Raw genomic sequence first — 21,854 nt, 5'->3', positions numbered from 1 at the left:
AGATCAGAAGTATAGTGGGCATAGTGCTAGGTGTAAGGTGTATAAAGTCAAGATTGAGTCTCCTATTCAGGAGAAACAACAATGTATATGTAGATAAGAAATACAAAATATTTCAAAGTATTTTCTTTAGAGAGGGCAAAGATCCACTATGAAGGTAGTTTAACAATAGGACTGATATTCAAGAGAGCTCATGGGAGACCAAATTAAATAGAACGGATGCTGGAGGGATGGATCTGACAAGGACAGATTAGGAAGGGAGCAGGAGAGAAAGCCATAAGGCAGTGTGGATTATTGTATCTTTTGTGGTAGCAAGGACAGATTGATATGATTTTCAGTCCCTGAACAGGAGTTTGAAACCAAGGGAGTACATACTTTGGCAGGACAGATTTTGAGTCCCTAATTAAGGATGAGGGTCACTGGAGTCCTGGAGCCTAGCTAGTTCTAGAAGGATAAGGCATAGTTGAGGGGCTACCTCTTCAATCCCCAGATAGAGCATCTCTATCCCAGAAGTCCAGTGTTAAGTAGTTGCTGCAGTTGACAAAGCAGGACTAGGCAACGTTCCTAAACTAGGACTTAGCCTCTCCTATGCAGTGGAAAAAAGTTACCAAGATTGCTCCCCAGCCCAGGTCTGACCAACACAGTGGCATTTAACAGACCTTTGCTTTAATCACTTTGCCTCTACAGATCTTGGACTTTATTTACTCTTTAGCACATGTATTGCTTCTGATGCAAATCAGTATGTGGTATTATTATTTTGAGGGATCTTCAGACCTCTTCCCAAGGAACTCCTGGCAAAGCACTTCCAAGGAACAACAACCAAAACAGCTGACATTTATATAGAATAGTGGGTATATAAGTATATTAGAAACCCACCTTTGATACATTATACAATATGTCACTTCATCTCACAGCAAGGCAACTGTAAGTAGTTGAGAAGATGCCAAGTGACATTGGCAGGGATGTTGAATCTATAACTTTATATGCTCCATAGAATATCTAAAAGTCTATAAAAACAAATATATGTGATTACCTACCAAGAATATCTGCATAAAACCTGGGTCTTGCCCAGGTAAGTTACATGCATTCTTACTGACAAGACTATGTACTTCACATAAAGAACCTACCCAAAGGCAAAGCCTTTTATCTAAACATGATACCAGCAGTTTACTATAGACATATTATGTAACTGGATAAAATGCATATTTAATAATAAATTATGATTTTAGGGCTCTATTGTGCCATCTCATGGCACAGAAGAACTTAACATTTTTTTGTTTCAAATATTTAAAGATGGAACTTATGGAATTAAAATGTTGAATCTAGAGGGAACATAGAAATTATCTGATATGATTTTTACTCTCATTTTAATAAGGAAGAAATTTAGGCTTAGAGGAGAATTGCTATAGGGAAAGAAGACTGGCCCCAAACTGATATCCTGGTTATCAGATGTATGATTCAGGGCAAGTCTCTTCGTTTTTAAAATAGGGGCCTAGAATCTGCATGATCTCCAGGATCCCTTCTCACACTCAATTGTATGGATGTTTAAAAATTAGCTTCCATATTTATAAGCTAGAGATAATAATAATCACATTAGTACTATGTACCTCAATAGTATGTTAAGAAAATAAAGTGATTTTATAAAAGTGCTACATAAATGTCAGCTGTTATTATGTTATTATCATCAGTGACTTGTTTAGAGTCACATGGTATGATGCAGTGCTGGGCCTCCAACTTCCTGGTCTCCTGGACCAAAACTGCCTGATTCTTCATGGTAATACTGAAAGATTTCAAAGTTTTGTTACAATCTCTTAGCTTTTGTTTTTCTTCTTCCTCATATAGGCCCTTGACGGGAATGTATATGATCATCTGAAGGATTATTTAATAGCATTCAGCAGGACTGAGCTAGAGACATGCCAAGCTATACAGAAGACATTCCAGTTTTTATTGGAAACCTCAAGCAGGGTAAGTGTGAACCCAGTTATCTAATACAATAGCCCTTAAGCAGGTAGACTGTTATAGCCTTACTTATTTTAAAATGAAATAAACCAACTAGAGCAAAGTGCCTCCTCTAAAACAAGTCTGGGAACACTGGCTTTTAGGTGAGTTCTGTCTTCTCTGTGCTATCAGATAAGAAGGAATTCTAGAAACTCAGATCCGGAAAAGATCTAAAAAACTGTCTAGGCCAATGAGTATCTGAATAGCAGCCCCCTCTATAATGAGTCAGTTAAGGAAATGAACAAACATCCTAAGAAGTCTCAGCCAGCTTCTACTAAAGAGCTTCTATCAGTTGCTTGTAGTTCTCACATTTATGTTTAGGCAAAACAAATCTAATCCCTATAGATTCATATCCTTGAAAACAATGATCACATCTCATCTAAGTCTTCTACCACTGGTTAACTGAACTCTTTCAACTTAAGCTGAGGATTCTAGCCAAGCCGAGCCCAGAATGCATATTTCCAGGATTGGCATAGCTTGGGCCCCTGGAAGGTGGAAAAGCTTTCTTCCAGCAGTTGTCAGGTGTAGCCTCTACATCATTGGTGCTGGGGACAATACCAGAGAAAAAGGGGTAGTGGTGGCTTTTGAGAGAGCAGGAGGGGTCCCCAAGTACGCAGGGAGACAGTCTATTTCCTTGAACACATTCTTGTACCTTTTATGTTATTTTTGCCCAAGGTAATAAAGTTTGACTTGATTATTGGAATGCCTCCTTATAGGGAAGTAAGTCTTTACGTGTCAGCTTACTTCACTCTTCTTCAGAATGTCATAGTGAAAATATTTTAGAAACTTGGCTGTTGTGAAAAATCTTTTCTGTACAGTACATTTCTTTTCTTTGAGATATGTGAATATTCAACTGCTCCTTGCCAAAGGCAGCTGAAAAATCCTAACAATATTTCTTGTCCTACTAATATTATGACTAATACTCTAGTATTATCACATTAGTAACATCACTATTATTCAGTAATCTCTAGTTTCATCACTGGATATTCCTTCCAACAATGGAAATTGAAATTCTCCCATTGCTCATAGATAGTTTTATGATTTTCTGTAACAAAAACAAAAAAGGCCATTTCATGAAGAACCTTCAAAGGACAGTTCTCCCACCTTTAGTGAAGGTGGTTCTCTAGGCCATTGCTTTATTCCCAAGGGATGTGTGATCATTCAGTAGAAGAATTGGGAAAATATATTACATCCCATCCTCCTTTCACAAAACCAATATAGGCTTGTCTCCAAAATACATATGAAATCTCTTTAAATGTTCAACCACTCTGCCCCTTCTTAGTACCAGATTTTAATAATGTGAGCCTCTGAGGTCTGTTTTGTGCTCCAGATACAAATATCTATAGTAGGCAAAATTCCCATACCCTTCCTTGTCACCTCATGAATATAGCAGGCACTTCTTATCCAGTGAGCTCTGTACTCCCAAGTATAGGCATACCTTGGAAATATTGCAGGTTCCATTCCAGGCCACCCAGAGTAAAGCAAATATCACAATTGAGTCACATGAATTTTTTGGCTTTTCAGTGCATATAAAAGTTATGTTTTTACTATACTAGACTCTTTTAAGTGTGCAATGGTATTATATCTAAGAAAATAATCTTCATAACCTTAATTAATTAAAAGTACTTTATTACCAAAAAAATATATAACCATCTTCTCAACCATCAGCAAGTGACAGTTTTTTTCTTGATAGACAGACAGTCTTGTTTATGGCTGCTGATTAAACAGGATAATGGTTGCTGAAGACTGGGGTGGCTGTGGCAATTTCTTAAAATAAGACAACAGTAAAGTTTGCCATTTCAATTGGTTCTTCCTTTCACTTGAACATTTAAAGGCCATTATAAGGTTATTAATTAGCCTGATTCAATATTGTTTTTTCTTAGGGAATAGGGAGGCCTGAAGACAGAGAGAGGAGGGGAATTACTAGTCAGTGGAGCAGTCAGAACACACACAACATTTAACAATTAAGTCCACCATTTTATATGGGTGCAGTTTGTGGAATCTTGAAACAATTACAGTAGTAACTTTAAAGATTACTGATCACAGAGTACCATAAGAAATAAAATAATTATGAAAAAGGTTAAAGTATTTCAATTATTACCAAATGTGATACAGAGACACAATGTGAACACACACTTTTGGGAAAATGGTTCCAATAAACTTGTTCAATATAGGATTGTCACAAACCTTCGAGTTGAAAAAAAAAAAAAACAATACTACAAAGTATAATAACATGAAGCACAATAAAATATGCCTTTAGGGCCCATGAGTAAGGCACTGCCTCTCCTTGATCCTGTCTCACTCATTATTTTCTAGCAGAAAACAAGAACACTGGGTACATAAAGCCTTTCTAACAATTACTAGCTGTCAATCAGGGAGAAAAGAAGAACAAGTAAGAGATATGGAGGTAGAACAGACCCTCAAACTTTTTTTTTCCTTTGTGTTCATTAAAAGTCATGCTCTGCATCCAAAGTTATATTCTTTATCACTAATAAGATTTTCTGAATCATAGTATGTAAGTATGTTTCTACTTTCCCAAAAAAAAAAACCTACTTTCCCTATAAAGTAAAGTTTTAGACCTATATTTTGTACACAAAGTTATCTTCCCAGTACAAAAGTCCTGTCCAAAGTGACTTCACTTCTTTCAATTCCATTCTGAAAGCGCCTGTCCGTCAATGTAATTTTGACCAGCATCGACTAATTTGCTAACTATTCCTAATAGATATCCAACATTCAGATTACAAAAACAAGTCCTTTACTTGAATTGCAGGCAGACATTCTGAGATTGGAAGACAGCTAGTCTTTACCCTCTCCAGGCCTTTGTTCATTGACACTCTGCTTCAGAACACCTATAATTAAGCCATTGGACCCAATTTCCCAGTGCTCCAACTATATAAGCTCTCATTTTCAGGGGCATCTAGCCTTTACGAAAGAAGAGTCACAAATGATGCCTGTGACGGTGAAAATCATTAATTGACTTAGGCCTCATTGCCAATAAGACAAAGAGATGTAGCTGGCAAGCCTTATTAGGTGGGAAATTACCATGAACTCCGAATAGTAGATATAACCTATTTGTACTGCATTTCACCTACTTGTTCTTGTTATTCTGAGAGATATTTTAGTGGGTGCTGTTGGGTTTTTGTCCTTTATTCTCGAAGAGGACCATGACATCAGGAGGTGGTGCCATGACATGCAAGTGAATTGGAATTAAGTGAAACAGGGCTGTACAAGGTCAGAAATCTCACTTTCTCCTCCAGCTTCATCTGGATCCAGTGGTAAAATATCGGTGAGGATAACTAGAGATGGCCCTGAAGGCAGTGAGAGGCTTTGGCCTTTTACTGAAATGAAATGAAAGAAAAATAGCTTTTATTCAATTAAGAAAGGTAGTTCAATAACCATGGGAACTGTAGCTCATATGAAAGTATGAATTGTGCATCTCTAAAATATTAATGACTAGCAGTTTGCTCTAGGTGCAAGATGACATTGTATTGATATTTACTTTTTTCCCCTTTTCTCTTTGAAGCAGTTCTAGACTGCTTGCCTTATTTGTAACATGAGTCCAAGACAACTTGTCCAAGATCATTTTAGACTACAGCTTCCTAACATAGGAATCCTAGGCTCCTGACTTAGAAGCCTTATAGGTAATGGTCTGTCTCCTGTCATTCAAGGCCTGGGATGTCCATCCTTCTCAGCTCTACTTTTTTTTAATTCCCTCACTTGGTGCTGCACAATCCCACATCCCATGAAAGACACCAAAAATCATCATTGGCTCCTTCTCCTATACCTAAAGTTATCTGTTTTAAGTTGAAGCAAAGAAATGTTAAATTCTAGGTACATGTGCTCCTATTCTGATTTACAAAGAGGATGCATTTTAACAATAGACTTTCATGTATAACTATGTTACAGCCATGATTCCCTATCCATCTGGAGTTCCTAGCAAATATGGAATGTTCAGCATAGGGCCACCAAATCTGGGTGTTTGCTGTCTCTGATCCCATCTCTACTTTCTGAATGGATAGTAAATCTTTCATTTATTAGAGTTTGTGGGAAAAAATGTGTAGAAAGAGCTCATCCAACTTCTAGCCATACCCATGGGATCCTGATGCTTCTTGGGAATAGTAGTGGATTACACTTTTGCCCTCATTCTTCAGAAATGATACTCTTGGACCAATTAATGTGGATAGTAATGTTTACTACCAGCTGAATTTGCCTAACACAAGCCAACAAATGAAATATCCCATTTCAAACATAATATGACCAGAATATACTCTAATAAACATTTAAGCTGAATAATTTTCCATAGTTGCTGGACCATGGAGGTGTGTTTAACTTGATTGACATCTTGGTATGCTTCTAGGAATACAACTGGCAATCCTGGGGTTTACTGATTTACCTGTGAATCACCAATTCTGTGTAAGATTTTAAAATGTGATCTTGAATAGGATTAAAGAACTCTCGTGGGCTAATAGAGTAGAGAAATGAACCTTCACAAAATAGCTACCATATTGAAGTGAGACTTTCAAACTGGGAAACTTAATGGATTATTGCTGCCATTTTTTGCTTGAGTTCTCCTTCAACACTCTTTACCAATGCAAAAGCTTTTCATGGGTTTCCCATAGCCAAAAGCATCTTTAAGAAACTAAAACAGGACTCAGTAACTGAGCTCCGCATAAGGTGGCATGGGATCACAGTGCAGCAGTAGCATCTTCCAAACCCCTTACTTTCTGTGACTCCCAGAGCACCCTCACCTCCTGTTATCTTACCATTCTCCAAAATCCACAACATGCTAAAGTCCTGCTCCTATCACCCCCCGAAGAGGAATATCCTGCTCTGTCCTTGCATGGCAACCACATGGCTAAGGTGTTGATCCAGCAGCTTCATCCTGGATAATGTTATCCAGACCAGTGTGGACAGCCAAGGGCTCTCATTCTTCATAACTGTGGGCTGCATGGCTAGAGATGAAAAGAGCTATGATGTATTCAAGGAGTTGTTTGATCCTATCATTGAGGACCAACATGGAAGCTATATGCCTTCAGACGAGCATAAGATCAATCTTAACCCTGATAATCTTTAAAGTGATGATGACCTGTATCTTAACTATGCGCTGAGTTCTTGTATTTAAACTGGATGTAGCATCTGAGGATTCTCTGTCCCAGACTGTAGTTGGGGTGACCACCATATCATAGAATAGCTCTGTGGAAGCTCTGTGCAGTGTGGAAGGTGACCTGAATGGAAAGCATTACAGTTTGAAGAACATGACAAGCTGGAACAGCAACATCATTTATTTCCTCTTTGACAAGCCTTTCTGACCACTTCTCTTGACAGCTGCCATGGCCTAAGATTAGCCCAGTGGCATGGGCATTTAGCACAATGACAAGACTAGGATAGTTTAATGAGGAAGATCACTTGAGGATTATCTCCATGCATAAGGGAGCATGAAGGAAGTATTCACACATTTCTGCATGGAACTCACCCAGATTGAATCTGTTTTTAAGACCAAGAACTACAAGTTCATTTGGAACTTCTGCTCAGGCTACATCCTGATATTCACTTTTAATTTAGGCCCAGGCCTCCATGCAAGTGTCCACATCAAATTTCCGCACCTGGACAATCATAAGAAATTTGATGAAGTATTGAAGAAGCTGAGGCTGCAAAAGAAAGAGACAGGAGGATATGTACCCACCAGCTACAGGTAGTGACTTTGACATCTCTAGTGCTGACCAGCTGGGCTTCTCAGAAGTAGAGCTGGTACAGATATCTGGTGGTGGTTGATCTAAAGTTGCTCTTTGAAATGGAGAAGCATTTGGAGCAGTGCCAGCACAATGATGACTTAATGCCAATCCAGAAACAAGCAATTGGTCTCCTGAATTCTGCACTTTCTAGTTTATTGGATGAATGAATAATCACCATTCTTTCTACCTATAGTACCCCAGAGGACTCCAGATGCAGCCCATCTAATCATGCTATAGAGAAGTCTTCCTTCTATTCTTTGGTATTAGAGTTTTATTTCTGATGGCTGAAATATTGCCGAATGCTGAAATAATAAACTCTTGCTTTGGCCTGATCCAGGTCTCAGGGCAAAAAAAAAGAAAAGAAACTAAAACAGAAGTTTACTATACATATTTCAACATATAAAGAAAAAATATCTCTATGCATGTTACATACCTTCCTTGAGGTCTGCCCTTTTTGTCTTGTTTTTGTATTTTCAGCATGGATTTGCCTTTGCCTCCAGAAGCCCCTGACCTCCATCTTACTACTTTTTTCTTGAATTCTTTGCCCTTTACCATACTGTCTTTCAGATCCTTCCAATCTTTCAGGATAACCCTACCATATGTCTTCTCCATTTATTCTCCATTACTGCTAAAGACATAAACCCGAGTACACAACAAATTAATGTCTCTGGACAAGAATCATTTTTTATTTTTCAGATTAACTCTATCATGCTCCCCATACTGGTTGTTCCAAACTATTTTTTCTCACTTTAAGCGCCAAATCATTTTTATCCCCCTGTATTCATTCATCTCTCAGCAGATTTACTAAGAAATCCTAGGCCACATGTCAGGAGATCCCTGTCTCCTCTATTCTACATAAAAGAAATACTTTATATAGTCTTTCAACTTCTTTGCTTTAATTTTTGTGAAAGAAGTGGCCCCTCTCTGCAAAGATCAGTTTTTTTTTTTACTTATGTCCTTTAGCCAATTCATTCTTATTTTCTCTGGGAACTTGTCCAGTTTATCTCTCCTCCTCTCCCTCTCCATCTTCCTCTCTTTCTCCCTGTCTCTCTCTGTCTCTCACTTTTGCTCTCACTCCCCTTTCCTTCCTCCTTCTTGCTTTTCCTTCCTCCCTTCCCTCCTACCTTACTCTTGGTCTCACTCTCTTACTCTCTTCACACGCCCACACTCTCATTTTCAAATCCCTCCCTATCTAATGTCTTATTCCCTGTCCCTAAAAACAAATCTCTGTCATCCTCTAAAAAGCCTTCACTTGGCCTTGTCTTCTTCCCTCACCTATGGTTTTACATCTTTCCTTTCTTTTATTGTTGAATTCTTACAGAGTTGTCTCAACTTGCTTCTTCCTTCCTCAATCTCTACTCATTTTAATTCACTTACAATTTACATTTTGACTACAATTCCGTAATTTTCTTTATCAAAGGTTGCCAGTGATCTTTTAATCACTAAATCTACTGATCTTTTCTCAATTCTTATCCTTTTGGACCTTTCTAAAACTTTTGACATTGTTGACTACCCCTTTTTCCTGGATAGTTTCACCTCCCTTGACTTCCATGACACTAATCACCTCCCTACCTATCTGACTTCAGTCTCTTTTCCTGAATCATAGGATCACTATCAACTTTCCACCCATTAATCATTAATCTACCCCAATGGTTTATTTTAGATCTTCATCTGTGCTTTTTATATTCTCTTCTTTAAGGGTCTCACTTTCATGAGTTCTGATACCATCTCTAAACAGAGACTCCACAAAACATATGTTAAGACCTAATATTTCTCCTAATCACAGTTCCCTTGTGACCAATTGCTGCTACACATATCCACTTGGATGTTCCATAAATCAATCTCCCTACATATTTAAATTTGCCTGTCTTCCCAATTTCTCAACTTCTGTTGAGAGCCTAAGCATCTTCTTCATCACCTAAGTTCTTGAATCTTCCTTCTTCACCCTTCATTTTGAATCAGTTGCCAAGTCTTATCTTTTCTTCTCTATAATATTTCTTGTGTCCATCCCCTCTCTCAATTTATATGTTTACCACTTAACTTAGGTCCTCATCAATTCTCATATAGATTATTAGCCTTCTTTTATGTTTTTTTTTCCTCCACTTCATCCTATTTGTGTATAGGTGCTAAAATTATCTTCCTAAGACACAGATATCTCTGTTACTTACCTACCCAAAAGTTTCCTGTGGTTCCCTATTATCTCAAAGATAGAATACAAAATCCTTAATCTGACATTAAATTCCCCTGCAATTTATCCCAAACGTTCATTTCCTTTATATACTACATTTCAGTCCCCTGTGCTTTTAGCTGTTTCCTTTACTCAACAATGCATCATCCCTCACCTCTTCACTTTCACAGTGAAGCTCTCTTCTTTTCCTAGAATACACTTCTGCCTCATCTCTGACTTCTAGAATCATTGCCTTTTGCCAATATTCAACTTAAATACTACCTTTTTTTGTGAAGACTTCCTTCTCTCTTTCTCAAATTACTCTGTGTGTGTCTGTGGGTCCATGTGTGAGTTCTATTTCCTTTCACTAGAACATAAACTCTTTTGAGAGCAAGGACTGTTTCCTATTTGTCATTAAATCTCCATTGCTTAATCTAGGTACTTAGTGTTTATTGAATTATATTGTTTAATTCTACAGAGATGAAAACTGAGGACCAGAAAAGTGAAATGTACAAGGTCCCTTAACTGCTAAGTGTAGAACTGAAATTTGAACCCAAGCTTTCTAACATGGATAATTGAAAGAATGTTGGAACCACAAACAGAAGTAATGAAGTTTTAAAATAAAAGGAAAGATTTAGAGAGAAAAAAAATCATAATAAGACTTTAAAAATGGATCTGAGAGGTCATTTAGTCCAATAATCTCTTTCTATGGGTGAGAAGACTTTTAAGTAACATGCAAAAGATACTGCAGGTATTAAGTGGCAGAACTAGAATTTTCATTCTGAATCCTGGATTTCCTAAATTCAGTGGATTTTTTTCACCTATGCTTTTTACTGATGATATGCTTAGCTTTGGACCAGCTGAGTTTGAATGCCATTAGGAAATCACCAGCAAATGACAGTGCTGGTCTGGAACAAAAAGTGGATCTCTATTTCTTTAGGAGGAACAATCAAGTCTTTAATGAAGCATCAACTTTAAAGAGAACAACTTTTAAATGACTTTTGCTAATTGTGCATTTTGAAAATGGGTTACACTTACTTTTTTCTTAAAAACTTTTTATTTTTCCAAATCCAAAGATAGTTTTCAACATTCAACTTTACAAAACTTATATTCCAAATTATTCTCCTTACTTTCCCCCAATTCCTTCCCGTAGACAGTAAGCAATGCAATATAGGTTAAACATATTCAGTTCTTTTAAACATATTTCCATATTAATCATGCTGCACAAGAAAATTCAAATCAAATACCGAAAGAAAAAAAAAACTACAAGAAAAGTTTTTCTACAAGACTACAAGAACAAAAAGTGAAAATACTATGGTTTGATCCACATTCAGTCTCTATAGTTCTCTCTCTAGATGCATATGACGTTCAACACAAATCTATTGAAATTGCCTTGAATCATCTCATTGTTGAAAAGAACCAAATCCATCACAGTTGATCATCACATAATATTGTTATTGCTATGTAAAATGTTCTCTTATTTCTACTCACTACACTTAGCATCAGTTCATGTAAATTTTTCCAGACTTTTCTAAAATCAAGCTATTCATCATTTCTTATAAAATAATAGTATTCTATTACATTCATATATAACTTATTCAACCATTTCCTAATTGATGGACATCCACTCAATTTCTCATTCCTTCCACTACAAAAAGGATTGTTATTAAAAAAAATTAGTAATATGGGTTCTTTCCCCTTTTTTATGATCTCTTTGGGATAGAGACCCAGTAAAGTCACAGCTGGATCAAAGAGTTAATCCTTTGATAGTCCTTTGGGCATAATTCCAAATTCCTCTTCAGAATAGTTGAATAGTTTTCCCACATTCCCTCTAATATTTATCATTATCTTTTCCTGTCATCTTAGAAATCTGAAGGTATGAAGTGGTATCTCAGAGTTGTCTTAATTTTCATTTCTTTAATCAGTAATGATTTTGAGCATTTTTAAAAATATGACTAGAAGTGACTTTCACTTCATCATCTGAAAATTGTTTGTTCATATTCTTTGGCCATTTCTCAATTAGGAAATGGCTTGTATTCTAATAAATTTGAATCAGTATTCTATGTATTTTAGAAATGAAGCCTTTATCAGAAACACAATGTAAAAAAAAAAAAATTTCTCCAGCTTTCTGCTTCCCTTCTAAACTTGCCTGCATTGGTTTTGTTTGTACAAAACCTTTTTAATTTAATGTAATCAAGATTATCCTTTTTTTTCACTTTATAACGTTCTCTAGTTCTTCTTTGGCCAAAGTTTCTTTCTTCTCCACAGATCTGAGAGGTAGACTATCCCTTGTTCTCCTAATTTGCTTATAGTATTACCCTTTGTGTCTAAATCGTTATCTCATTTCAACCTTATTTTGGAATAGGATATGAGATAATAGCTTAGTGTCTTTATTGGCTTTTAACAGGATAGTATCCTGGAATTTGCTCCTTCAAACCATTCTAGTTTCTCCCTTACCATTTAATTGAGTTTTAAAATTTTTTCTGTACTCGCTTAGTCATTACTCATAAATACAAGAAATGTCACATCATGAATTACAAAGTTGATTTAGAGGGCATGTTTCATGTTACTTGTTCCCAGTGCCTAAAATTGCTAATATAGCTCTATTTTTTATGAATTTTCCTTCAGAAAGCTTTTATCTTTTTAGAAATGCCCTAGTCTCTTCCTTCAGGGCTTACTTATATCATGTACTTAAGTACATTCTGACTATCTTCCTTATTCAAACAACAAAGTAACATGTTTGGAAGAGCTGCTTACTCTTAACAACAAAAGGTGACAGGTGATACAAAGGAAGGAAATGGAAAAACCCTTCTAGCCATTGGCTATCAGTGAAGGATTCTATTTTGATTCTGTTTTGGAAAATAGGGGAGTGTGTAATATATTGTAGAAAAGTTTTCCTAGGTATTAGTTAAATTGAAATTTAATTTTGGCCTTTAATAAGTTTCAGAAGAAATATGATGCAATAAATAGAAATTGTGCTCACTTTGAAAAAAGAAGAATTGTTCTTAAGAGACATTTGTTGCATAGTGGACTTGTTAACTTGTTTCACGTCTCTCAGCCTCAGTTTCCTACTGTACAAGGTTGTTGTGAGACTCAATGAACAAATGAATGAAAAAAAAATTATTAAGTGCTTACTGTATGTAATGTATTTTGAGAACCTATGCTCTATAAATGTTAGCTAAAATTTTATTATTACATCTCTGATGGTAGGCCTCATAGGAGTAGCCCTAGACTGGGAATTATCCTTAATTTGAATTCTAGTTTCTATATCTTCTAGCTTTGGGGCCATCAACAAATAACTTTTCAGACCTCAGTGTTTCTCTTTATAAAATAGTGGTGATAATTCCTGCAATTCCTATCTTACAGGACATGAAAATACAGTTTGTGAATTGTAAAGCATATAAATATCTAATCCAGTTCCTTAAGCATATATTAAATGCCTACTATATGTAAGGTATTGACTTAGGTTCTAGGGATACAAAAACAAAATGAAAAGCAGATTCTATCCCAGAGGAGCTTACATTGTGCTGACATTATCATCAGTAAATTGTTTCCATATTTAGATAATGTCATCAAGAAAAATTCAGTACAGAAGCCTTCCTAAGTAGATGAAGAATCCCTGTTTCTTTTATCACAGTTATTAGAAAAGATTGCTCTTCCATTTCCATGCTAATATTTCTTGTTTCTTCATACAAAGAGCTTGTTACCTAAAATTTTTGTTACCTAATTGAACCTTGCTAATACCTTTCTTGGATGCCTCCTTGTGGAATTATGATAACCCATGGCACTTGTATTGATTTCAGACTTTCTCAGAATCTACCAGATAGGAAAAATGTCAAAAATAGACCTGGCTGAAGCCCAGCCTATCAAAAATAGGCTTATAATCTATATAATACAGAATGGACTCTTTTGGTCATAGCAACTCATGAAACCGGTTAATGAGTTTAGCGTGGTAGATGTTAGTGAAGCTAGCATTCTTAATAAAGTTATTTGTGGAAATATGTTTAAAAGGATTGCACATGTTTAACCTATATTAGGGTGCTTACTGTCTTGGGGAGGATGGAGATAAGAGAGAACAATTTGCAACAAAGTCTAATAAAAATTAATGTTGAAAACGATTTTATATGTATTTGGAAAAACAAAATACCATTGAAAAACAAAACAAAAAACAAGGATATCACATATCTTTTGAATTAAGGAATAGTAAGGAATACATGCCAGTAATCTATTTACAGAGTGGTGAGTTTGAAACTAAAACTTGACTTTTAGGTCCTAAACAAGAAAATAAAATTCATTTATTCACAAATAATTTTTCAGCATCTATTGTTTAAAAAGCAGTACTAGACAAGAGGAAAGATACAAAATTTAACACACAGCCTTCGAAGGATAATGAACAAACACAAATTAATTTAAAACACAAAATTATGTGACAAATATATTAGAGATTAACAAAAGACGGATGTTTGAGTCTAAGGGGACATGGAATTCAAAAGCTCAAGACAAAAGATTATTCAGTTTCAGTGGATAGTAGAATGCACTAATGATATGATATGAAATAATACCACAAAGATAGGATGGCCCTAGCTTTTTCAAAGCCATGTTTGAACCTTGTCCAGTAGGCAATAAAGAGTTTTGAACAGAAGAATGATGGATAATATCTATGCGTTGTGGTTGTTCAGTCATTTTCAGTTGTGTTTTACTTTTCTTGACCCCATTTGGGTTTGAGGATTTTTTTTTTGTTGTTTTGTTTTGTTTTGTTTTGTTTTGGCTGAGATATTAGAATGGCTTGCCATTTCCTCCTCCAGCTCACTTTACAAATGAAGAAATTAAGAACTGGGATAAAAGACTTTCCCAGAGTCACATACCTAGAAAGTGTCAGAGACCACTTTTGAATTCAGAAAGATGAGTTTTCCTGATTTTAGGCCTGGTACTTTATCTACTATGCCACCTAGCTGCTTTATAACTATATATAAAAGAATATTATAATGTCATTATGAAGGATAGATTAAAGGGGGAAAAGTAGAATTGGGAGGTTCTCAAAAGTATAGATGGGGAAGTAAAAAGGATAATTTGGATAATTTTGATTATAAGACATTAAAAAGATTTTGTACAAGCAAAAGCAGTATAGTCAAAATTAGAAACAAAGTAAGAAATAGAAGGGGAAGTTTTTTACAGCACATTTCTTTTCTAAAGGTTTTATTCCTCAAAAAGATAGGGAAATGAGCCAGATTTATAAAAAATAAATGTCATTCCCCCATTGAGAGTCAAATAATATGAGCAGGCAGTTTTCAGAAGAAGATATCAAAACTATCTAAAATATTCTAAATCAGTATTGTTAAGAAAAATACAGATTAAAACAACTTGGAGATTCTATCTCACAAGTACTATAGACTGGCTAACATGACAGAAGAGGCAGAATTATGAACTACTCTAACCATTCTGGAAATTGGAATTATGCTCAAAGGGCTAAAAACCTGCATACTCTTTCACCTAGAAAAACTGCTACCAACACTGTCTACTCAAAGAGAGCAAAAAAAGAGAAAAGACTTAAATGTGCAAGGATATTTATGATAGCTCTTTTTGTAGTGCCAAAGAATTGGAAACTGTGAAGAAATGCCCATCAGTTGGGAAATGGCTAAAAAGCTATGGTATATGATTGTGGATAGAAAACTGCTGTGCTATAAGAAATGACAAGGAGAATGATTTTGTGAAAACTATGAAGACTTACATAAACTGATGAAGTGTGAAGTGGCTCAAATCAGAAGAACAATGTATATAATAATAGCAATATTGTATCAATGATCAAGTGTGAAAGGCTTAACTATTCTAATCCATACAGCAATCTAAGACAATTCCAAAGGACTCATAATGAAGAGTGCTATCTACATCCAGAGAAAAAGAAGTTATGAACTCTGAGTACAGATTTTTTTCACTTTCTGTGTTTTCTTGCTTTTGAGGGATGGGGATCTGTGTAGCTAACATGGAAATATGTTTTGCATGACTTTACACTTATATTTGATATCATGTTTCTTGCCTTCTCTATGGGTGGGGAAGGGAATAAAGGGAGAGAAAGAATTTGGGACTCAATTTTTAAAAATGAATATTAAAGTATTTCTTTCAAATTTTAGATAGATTTTAACAAAGGCATTTGCTAAAGAGCTGGCAGTTGCGAGGAAAAAAGTATATAAGATAAATGTTATGAACAATAGATACACCTTGGAAACAGATTATTAGATAGGAGGCATAAAGGAGACTGGAAAGTTAGGGGCAGGGTTATGAGTTGTGGGGTGATATTACAAACAAGTCATAAAGTCAGAAATAAAAAACAGGTTTGGAAGGAAGATGGCAGGTTCAGCATTATTATACTTATAGAATTTCCACGTAAAGATCTTAGACTGTAGGCATTTGACAAAATGAACATGAAATACAAGAAGAGAAATCAAGATTGGAAGGACATATTTAGGGATAATTTATATAATAGTAGTAGTAGTAGTTAAAACTGAGAAAATGAAATATTGCCTGGGAAGGACTGGAGAGAGACATTGGCTGTCCTCTACATTAAAACATTAGGAAAATGTTATACAGGAGTGGTTACAGAAGTAGAAGGAAGGAAATCCAGAAGAGTATAGAATCTTCAAAGACAGAGGAGAAAAGAATCTTCTAAAAGAGAAGGGAGTGTATAACTCATCGATGGTAAGAGCTGCTGAAAGTTAAGGATACCTGGCGACTCACAAAAATAGATCATTTGATTTGGGTTAATATTACTTATTTTCTTTACAGGAATATTGTTTGGTTTAATTAACATGAGTTAGTTGATTATATAATTTCTCTGTAAACATATGGCAATTATCCCTAAAACTCAGCCTTAAAAAGAGGGGGGAAATGTAGCTCCTGGTGCCTTTTGTTAATTTGTAATGATTAACAAATTGGAGTTGCCTTTTCATTTTAATATTTTATGAAATGCTTTGTGTTCTTAACAAAAGCAAATGTTATTTTTGAACTTTTCCCCACTATAATCCTTTGCATTATCACCCTGGCATAGGTGTTGGGTGTATAGAAGCTTTCCATAGGCAAAGGGCCTCTCCTTTATCTGAGATGTTATGAGAAAAACATGTGCTATAAAAGGTCAAATGCCCATGTATGGACAAAACTGCCTGTCCACATGAATTATCTAAAGACAAGGTAGGAGAACAGCAGTTGACAAGCTGCTTTCTGTTTTTTCTTTTTGAAGAGATTTTTCATTTTATGAATTTAGCTAATATTTGGAACAACACAATACTTATATTGTGTAGAAAATATAAATGTTCTACCTTTCCACAACTTTAGGGAAGGTGGGAGGGAATAAGCAATAATAATTATTTTTTCTGTTTAGACTTGATTTCTTCAAGTAAACAATAAGAAGGCTAAATAAATCCTAGTTCAAAGTTATGAATTATCTTGTGAACCTGGAAGGAATTATAACTTCTTGATATAGAAGATAAATTTTGTGCAACTTGGTTTCAAGGCATAATGTTGGGGGGATTGTATATTTAGATTAATCCAAATACCTCTCCTTCTGGATACTCTATTTTCTCTAGTTTGTTTTTTGGGGAAGAGGAAGGTATGTGGTTTTTGTTTTTTGTTTTTTGTTGGGGTTTTCTGGTTTGTTTTGTTTTGTTTTAGATTTTCTCAGTTCTTCCTGCTATCGCCTCAGTCTCTTTTGCTAATTCTTCATCCTTGTCATGTCCACTAAACTACAGGGGTATCTCATGATTTCACTTCTCTTTTCTTTCTTTACTCTCTCACTTGATAATCTCATCAATGCCTGTAGGTTCAGTTATCTATCTTCTTTATCTGCGGATTATTCCCAAATCCATGTTTCCAGGCCTGGTTTCTCTCCTGAACTTCCTCCTGAAAATCTTTGAATGTTCTATAGGTTTTTCTTTTTATTATTATTATTATAGCTTTTTATTTACAAGATATATGCAAAACCTTTTATTTCAACTTTTCCCCTTTTTCCCCTCACCCCTTCCCCGACATGGCAGGTTGACCAATACATGTTAAATATGTTAAAGTATAAGTTAAATACAATATATGTATACATGTCCAAATAGTTGTTTTGCTGTACAAAGAGAATCAGACTTTGAAATAGTGTACACTTTTTAAAATTAATAATATTTTTTATTTACCAGATATATGCATGGGTAATTTTACAACATTGATAATTGCCAAATCTTTTGTTCTAATTTTTCCCCTCCTCCCCACCCCCCAGATAGCAGGTTAACCAATACACGTTAAATATGTTAAAGTATAAATTAAATATAATATATGTATACATGTCCAAACAGTTGTTTTGCTGTACAAAAAGAATCAGACTTTGAAATAGTGTACAATTAGCCTGTGAAGGAAATCCAAAATGCAGGGGGACGAAAATAGAGGGATTGGGAATTCTATGTAGTGGTTCATAGTCATCTTTCAGAGTTCTTTCGCTGGGTGTAGCTGGTTCGGTTCATTGCTCTATTGGAACTGATTTGGTTCATCTCATTGTTGAAGAGGGCCACGTCCATCAGAATTGATCATTATATAGTATTGTTGTTGAAGTATGAAATGATCTCCTGGTCCTGCTCATTTCACTCAGCATCAGTTCTCTGAAATCATCCTGTTGGTCAATTCTTACAGAACAATAATAATTCCATAATATTCATATGCCACAATTTATTCAGCCCTTCTCCAACTGATGGGTATCCACTCAGTTTCCAGTTTCTGGTCACTACAAAGAGGGCTACCTCTGTAGGTTTTTCAAACTCAACATGTCAACACCAGAATTCATATTTTTTCCTGCAACACATACCTCTTCCAGACTTTCTGTTACTATCCCAGGCAGGACTATCTTTCCAATTATCCAACTACACTTCCTCAGAATCATCTTTGACTTCTCATTTTTACCCCACAAATCTATTCAGTTGCCAAATCTTGTCATTTTTTTATCCCAACATTATTCATATACATCCTTTTGTCTCACATATCCCAACCCTAGTTGAAATTCTAATCATCTTTGTCTCCCTGCCTCCAATCTAGCTTCTTCACAAATCACAAATGATTTTCTTACAATAGTTTGGTTGACAGATGAGAAAACTGAAACTTGGAGGAGATAAGTGATCAATACAACTAGAAAAAGTAGCAACCAGCACTTCAATGCAATTAAATGAATATTTGTCTACTTTGTGGCATAGTGATAGACTCTGGGAATTCAAAATGAAAAATGAAATTGATCCTGTTCTCAAAATTCTTATATTCTTTTTAGGGTATGCACCATGTTTTCTTCTAACTCCTTGAAATCAGATATAGACAACTAAATTAAAAGTCATTTCAAGAAGGAGAAAGCACTGACCACAATGGGGATCAGGAAAGGCTCCCTATGGGGAGGGGCAAAGAAACTGAGCCTTCCATTGAGGGAAATTGAAAATTCCAAGAGGTAGAGATGAAGAGTGTATTCCAGGTAACAAAGTATGACAGGGCATGTGACAAGGAGATTGGAGATGACATGTTGAATTTAAAGAACAAGCTAGGAACTCAGCTTGCCTGGAATAGAGATGCATGAAAGTAGTAATATGAAAGAAGTATAGAAAGTTAGGTGAAGCCATAGTGTGAAGAGCTAAAAATGTTAAGTTCACAAATTCATATTTTAACCCAAAAGCAATGAAGGTTATTTTTGGAGGAGAGTGACATGGTCGTCAGACCTATATCTCAGAAACAATATAAAGGATAATTTTCAGTCTAGCAAGCATATGTTACACATTGGGAAGACAAAAACAAAAGCAAAACCTTCCTTAGCCTAAAAGATATTATATTCTAATGAGAGAGATATGTGTGGTGTGTATATATCTATCCATACATCAATGCAACACACATATGAGTTTACCTTATGGGCAAGAGAAGCTTCTCTCTACTTCTTTTTAGGTGTTAGTTTTGAAACATTTCTGCCATTTGGAAGAATATGAGTAATGTCAATCCTCTCTAAATAACACCCTATAATGGATGTTATCTTAAAATTTAAACACAACCCACAAGTTGTAAAACATTTCTCATTTCTGGAAGAGTTTATTTAGATAAACCCAGCAAGAATTGGACCTCCATATATCTAGTGCTAACTAGAATTAACTCCCTTCTTCGTGTAAAAAGCATTTTCACATGATTTGTGGTCTTTCCACTTTGTCTGAACTTTGTACTTCTTACACTCTCTGTTGGCCCAAAGCCATTTCCCCTCTGCTACCCATTCTAAAATTTTATTGAGTGCAGAAACTTTCATTTTTTATCTTTGTATTCTTCCTGACCTCATTGTTTAATAAATGTTGTGAAATCATATGTGATTTATTTTAATCCAGCATAAATTATTCCTCTTCCCTCACTTTGAATAAGCACCACAATGGGGCAGCTAGGTGGCACAGTAGATAGAGCACCAGTTCTGAAGTCAGGAGGAACTGAGTTCAAATCTGGCCTCAGACACTTAACACTTCCAGTCTATGTGATCCTGGGCAAGTCACTTAATCCCAATTGCTTAAGCAAAAAGAAAAGAAAAAAAAAAAGGATAAGCACCACAATCATTGTGTTCAAAAGGCAATGTTCTCTGTAGTGCCAAATCCTTTTTCACTTTTTCAAATGATATCTGGGGGAAAAAATCATTCCCTTCTAGATTGTTTCTTTTTATCATAAAAATTTCAATTTCATAACTTTGTTTTTAATCCTTATTTTTTGTTTTCAATCTCTTGTTTTCTCAAAAAAACTCAATATGACCAATTTAGGAACTGCATTCATGCCTCCCATTCTTTACATTCATAGAGTTTCTGGACACAGGTAGTCCTTTGGCTTTTTGGCCTTAGTTGAGGACCTTGATGGAAAATGTATCTGCTAAATAAAAAAAAAAAAAAGTTGGTGTCACCTTTATTAGTATAAAAGCTTTGATAATCAGGAAGGACAAGCTGTCCCTTATAAGACACATTAGGAATTTTTCACATTTGGTCAATTCAATATATAATTCTATAAAGAAAATCTTTTTGTAAAATAGGTATTTCTTAATACCTCATACATTTGAGTGAAATTTAAAATAGTTTTAGGACATGGCAGCCAAATAAATCTTAGATTTCAATAATCAGTCTCATTTTTAGCCAGTATTTTCAGCTATCTCCATGGCATAACCACAGAACAAACTGTTAGAGCTACAAAGGAACTCAGGACAAAGAATGTTAGAGTCAACAGGGACCTTAGAGAGTATAATGTCAAATGTATGAAAAATACGAGATATCACAACTAAGCCTTCCATTTTACATTTAAGGACATTTAGATTTAGAGAGAAAGCATGTGCCCAGTGAATCAGTAAAGATTTTTAATTCTTCCGAACCTGGCATTCTTTCCATTATACCATGTATCCTGCTAAAATATAGCTTGATATTTTATTTCTTTTCCTTTCTTATTATCTATCACTGAAAATCTTAATGATGAGCAAAATTACTATAGACAGGCATAATAAGAAAGAAATAATCTTAACTTCCTTTCATCCCCTGCAAGTCTGACTATGTCACACTAAAAAATTCTCTCTCTCTCTCTCTCTCTCTCTCTCTCTCTCTCTCTCTCTCTCTCTCTCTCTCTCTCTCTCTCTCTCTCTCTCTCTCTCTCTCTCTCTCTCTCTCTCTCTCTCTCTTCCCTTTCCCTCCCTTCTCTCCAACCCCTCTCTCAATTTAGGACCAAATACAAAATATTTTGTTAGGCATTCAAAACTCTTGAAAACCTTCCTCCTTCCTTATATACCCCCCCATCCCACTTTCTCAAATCTTGCTTCTTCCATGTGCTCTTCAGTCCAATGACACTGGTCTTCTGCTGTTCCTCAAACCATACACTCTATCTCTTTGTCCTTGACATTTTCTCTTTCCCTCATCCTTGCCTGGCTTCCTTGACTCCTATCAAGCTTCAATTAAAATCCCACC

The 21,854-nt window shown here is 35.5% G+C and overlaps 1 protein-coding gene and 1 pseudogene across 3 annotated transcripts in view; both read left to right on the top strand.

Moving 5' to 3' along the window:
• Window positions 1-21,854, top strand: part of FCHSD2 (FCH and double SH3 domains 2) — a 372,664-nt gene that overhangs the window by 232,025 nt on the left and 118,785 nt on the right. For all 3 annotated transcript variants that reach the window (XM_074304006.1, XM_074304004.1, XM_074304007.1), the window contains exon 9: window positions 1,840-1,962. In XM_074304006.1, the coding sequence (XP_074160107.1) occupies window positions 1,840-1,962 (123 nt within the window). The remainder of the gene's footprint in view (window positions 1-1,839; window positions 1,963-21,854) is intronic.
• Window positions 2,447-21,446, top strand: LOC141559701 (creatine kinase B-type pseudogene; annotated as a pseudogene).

Source organism: Sminthopsis crassicaudata, chromosome 3 (genome assembly GCF_048593235.1).
Source record: "Sminthopsis crassicaudata isolate SCR6 chromosome 3, ASM4859323v1, whole genome shotgun sequence".
Taxonomy (NCBI): domain Eukaryota; kingdom Metazoa; phylum Chordata; class Mammalia; order Dasyuromorphia; family Dasyuridae; genus Sminthopsis; species Sminthopsis crassicaudata.
The sequence above is the reverse complement of the archived record's forward strand: the minus strand, read 5'-3'. Positions and strand labels throughout refer to the sequence as shown.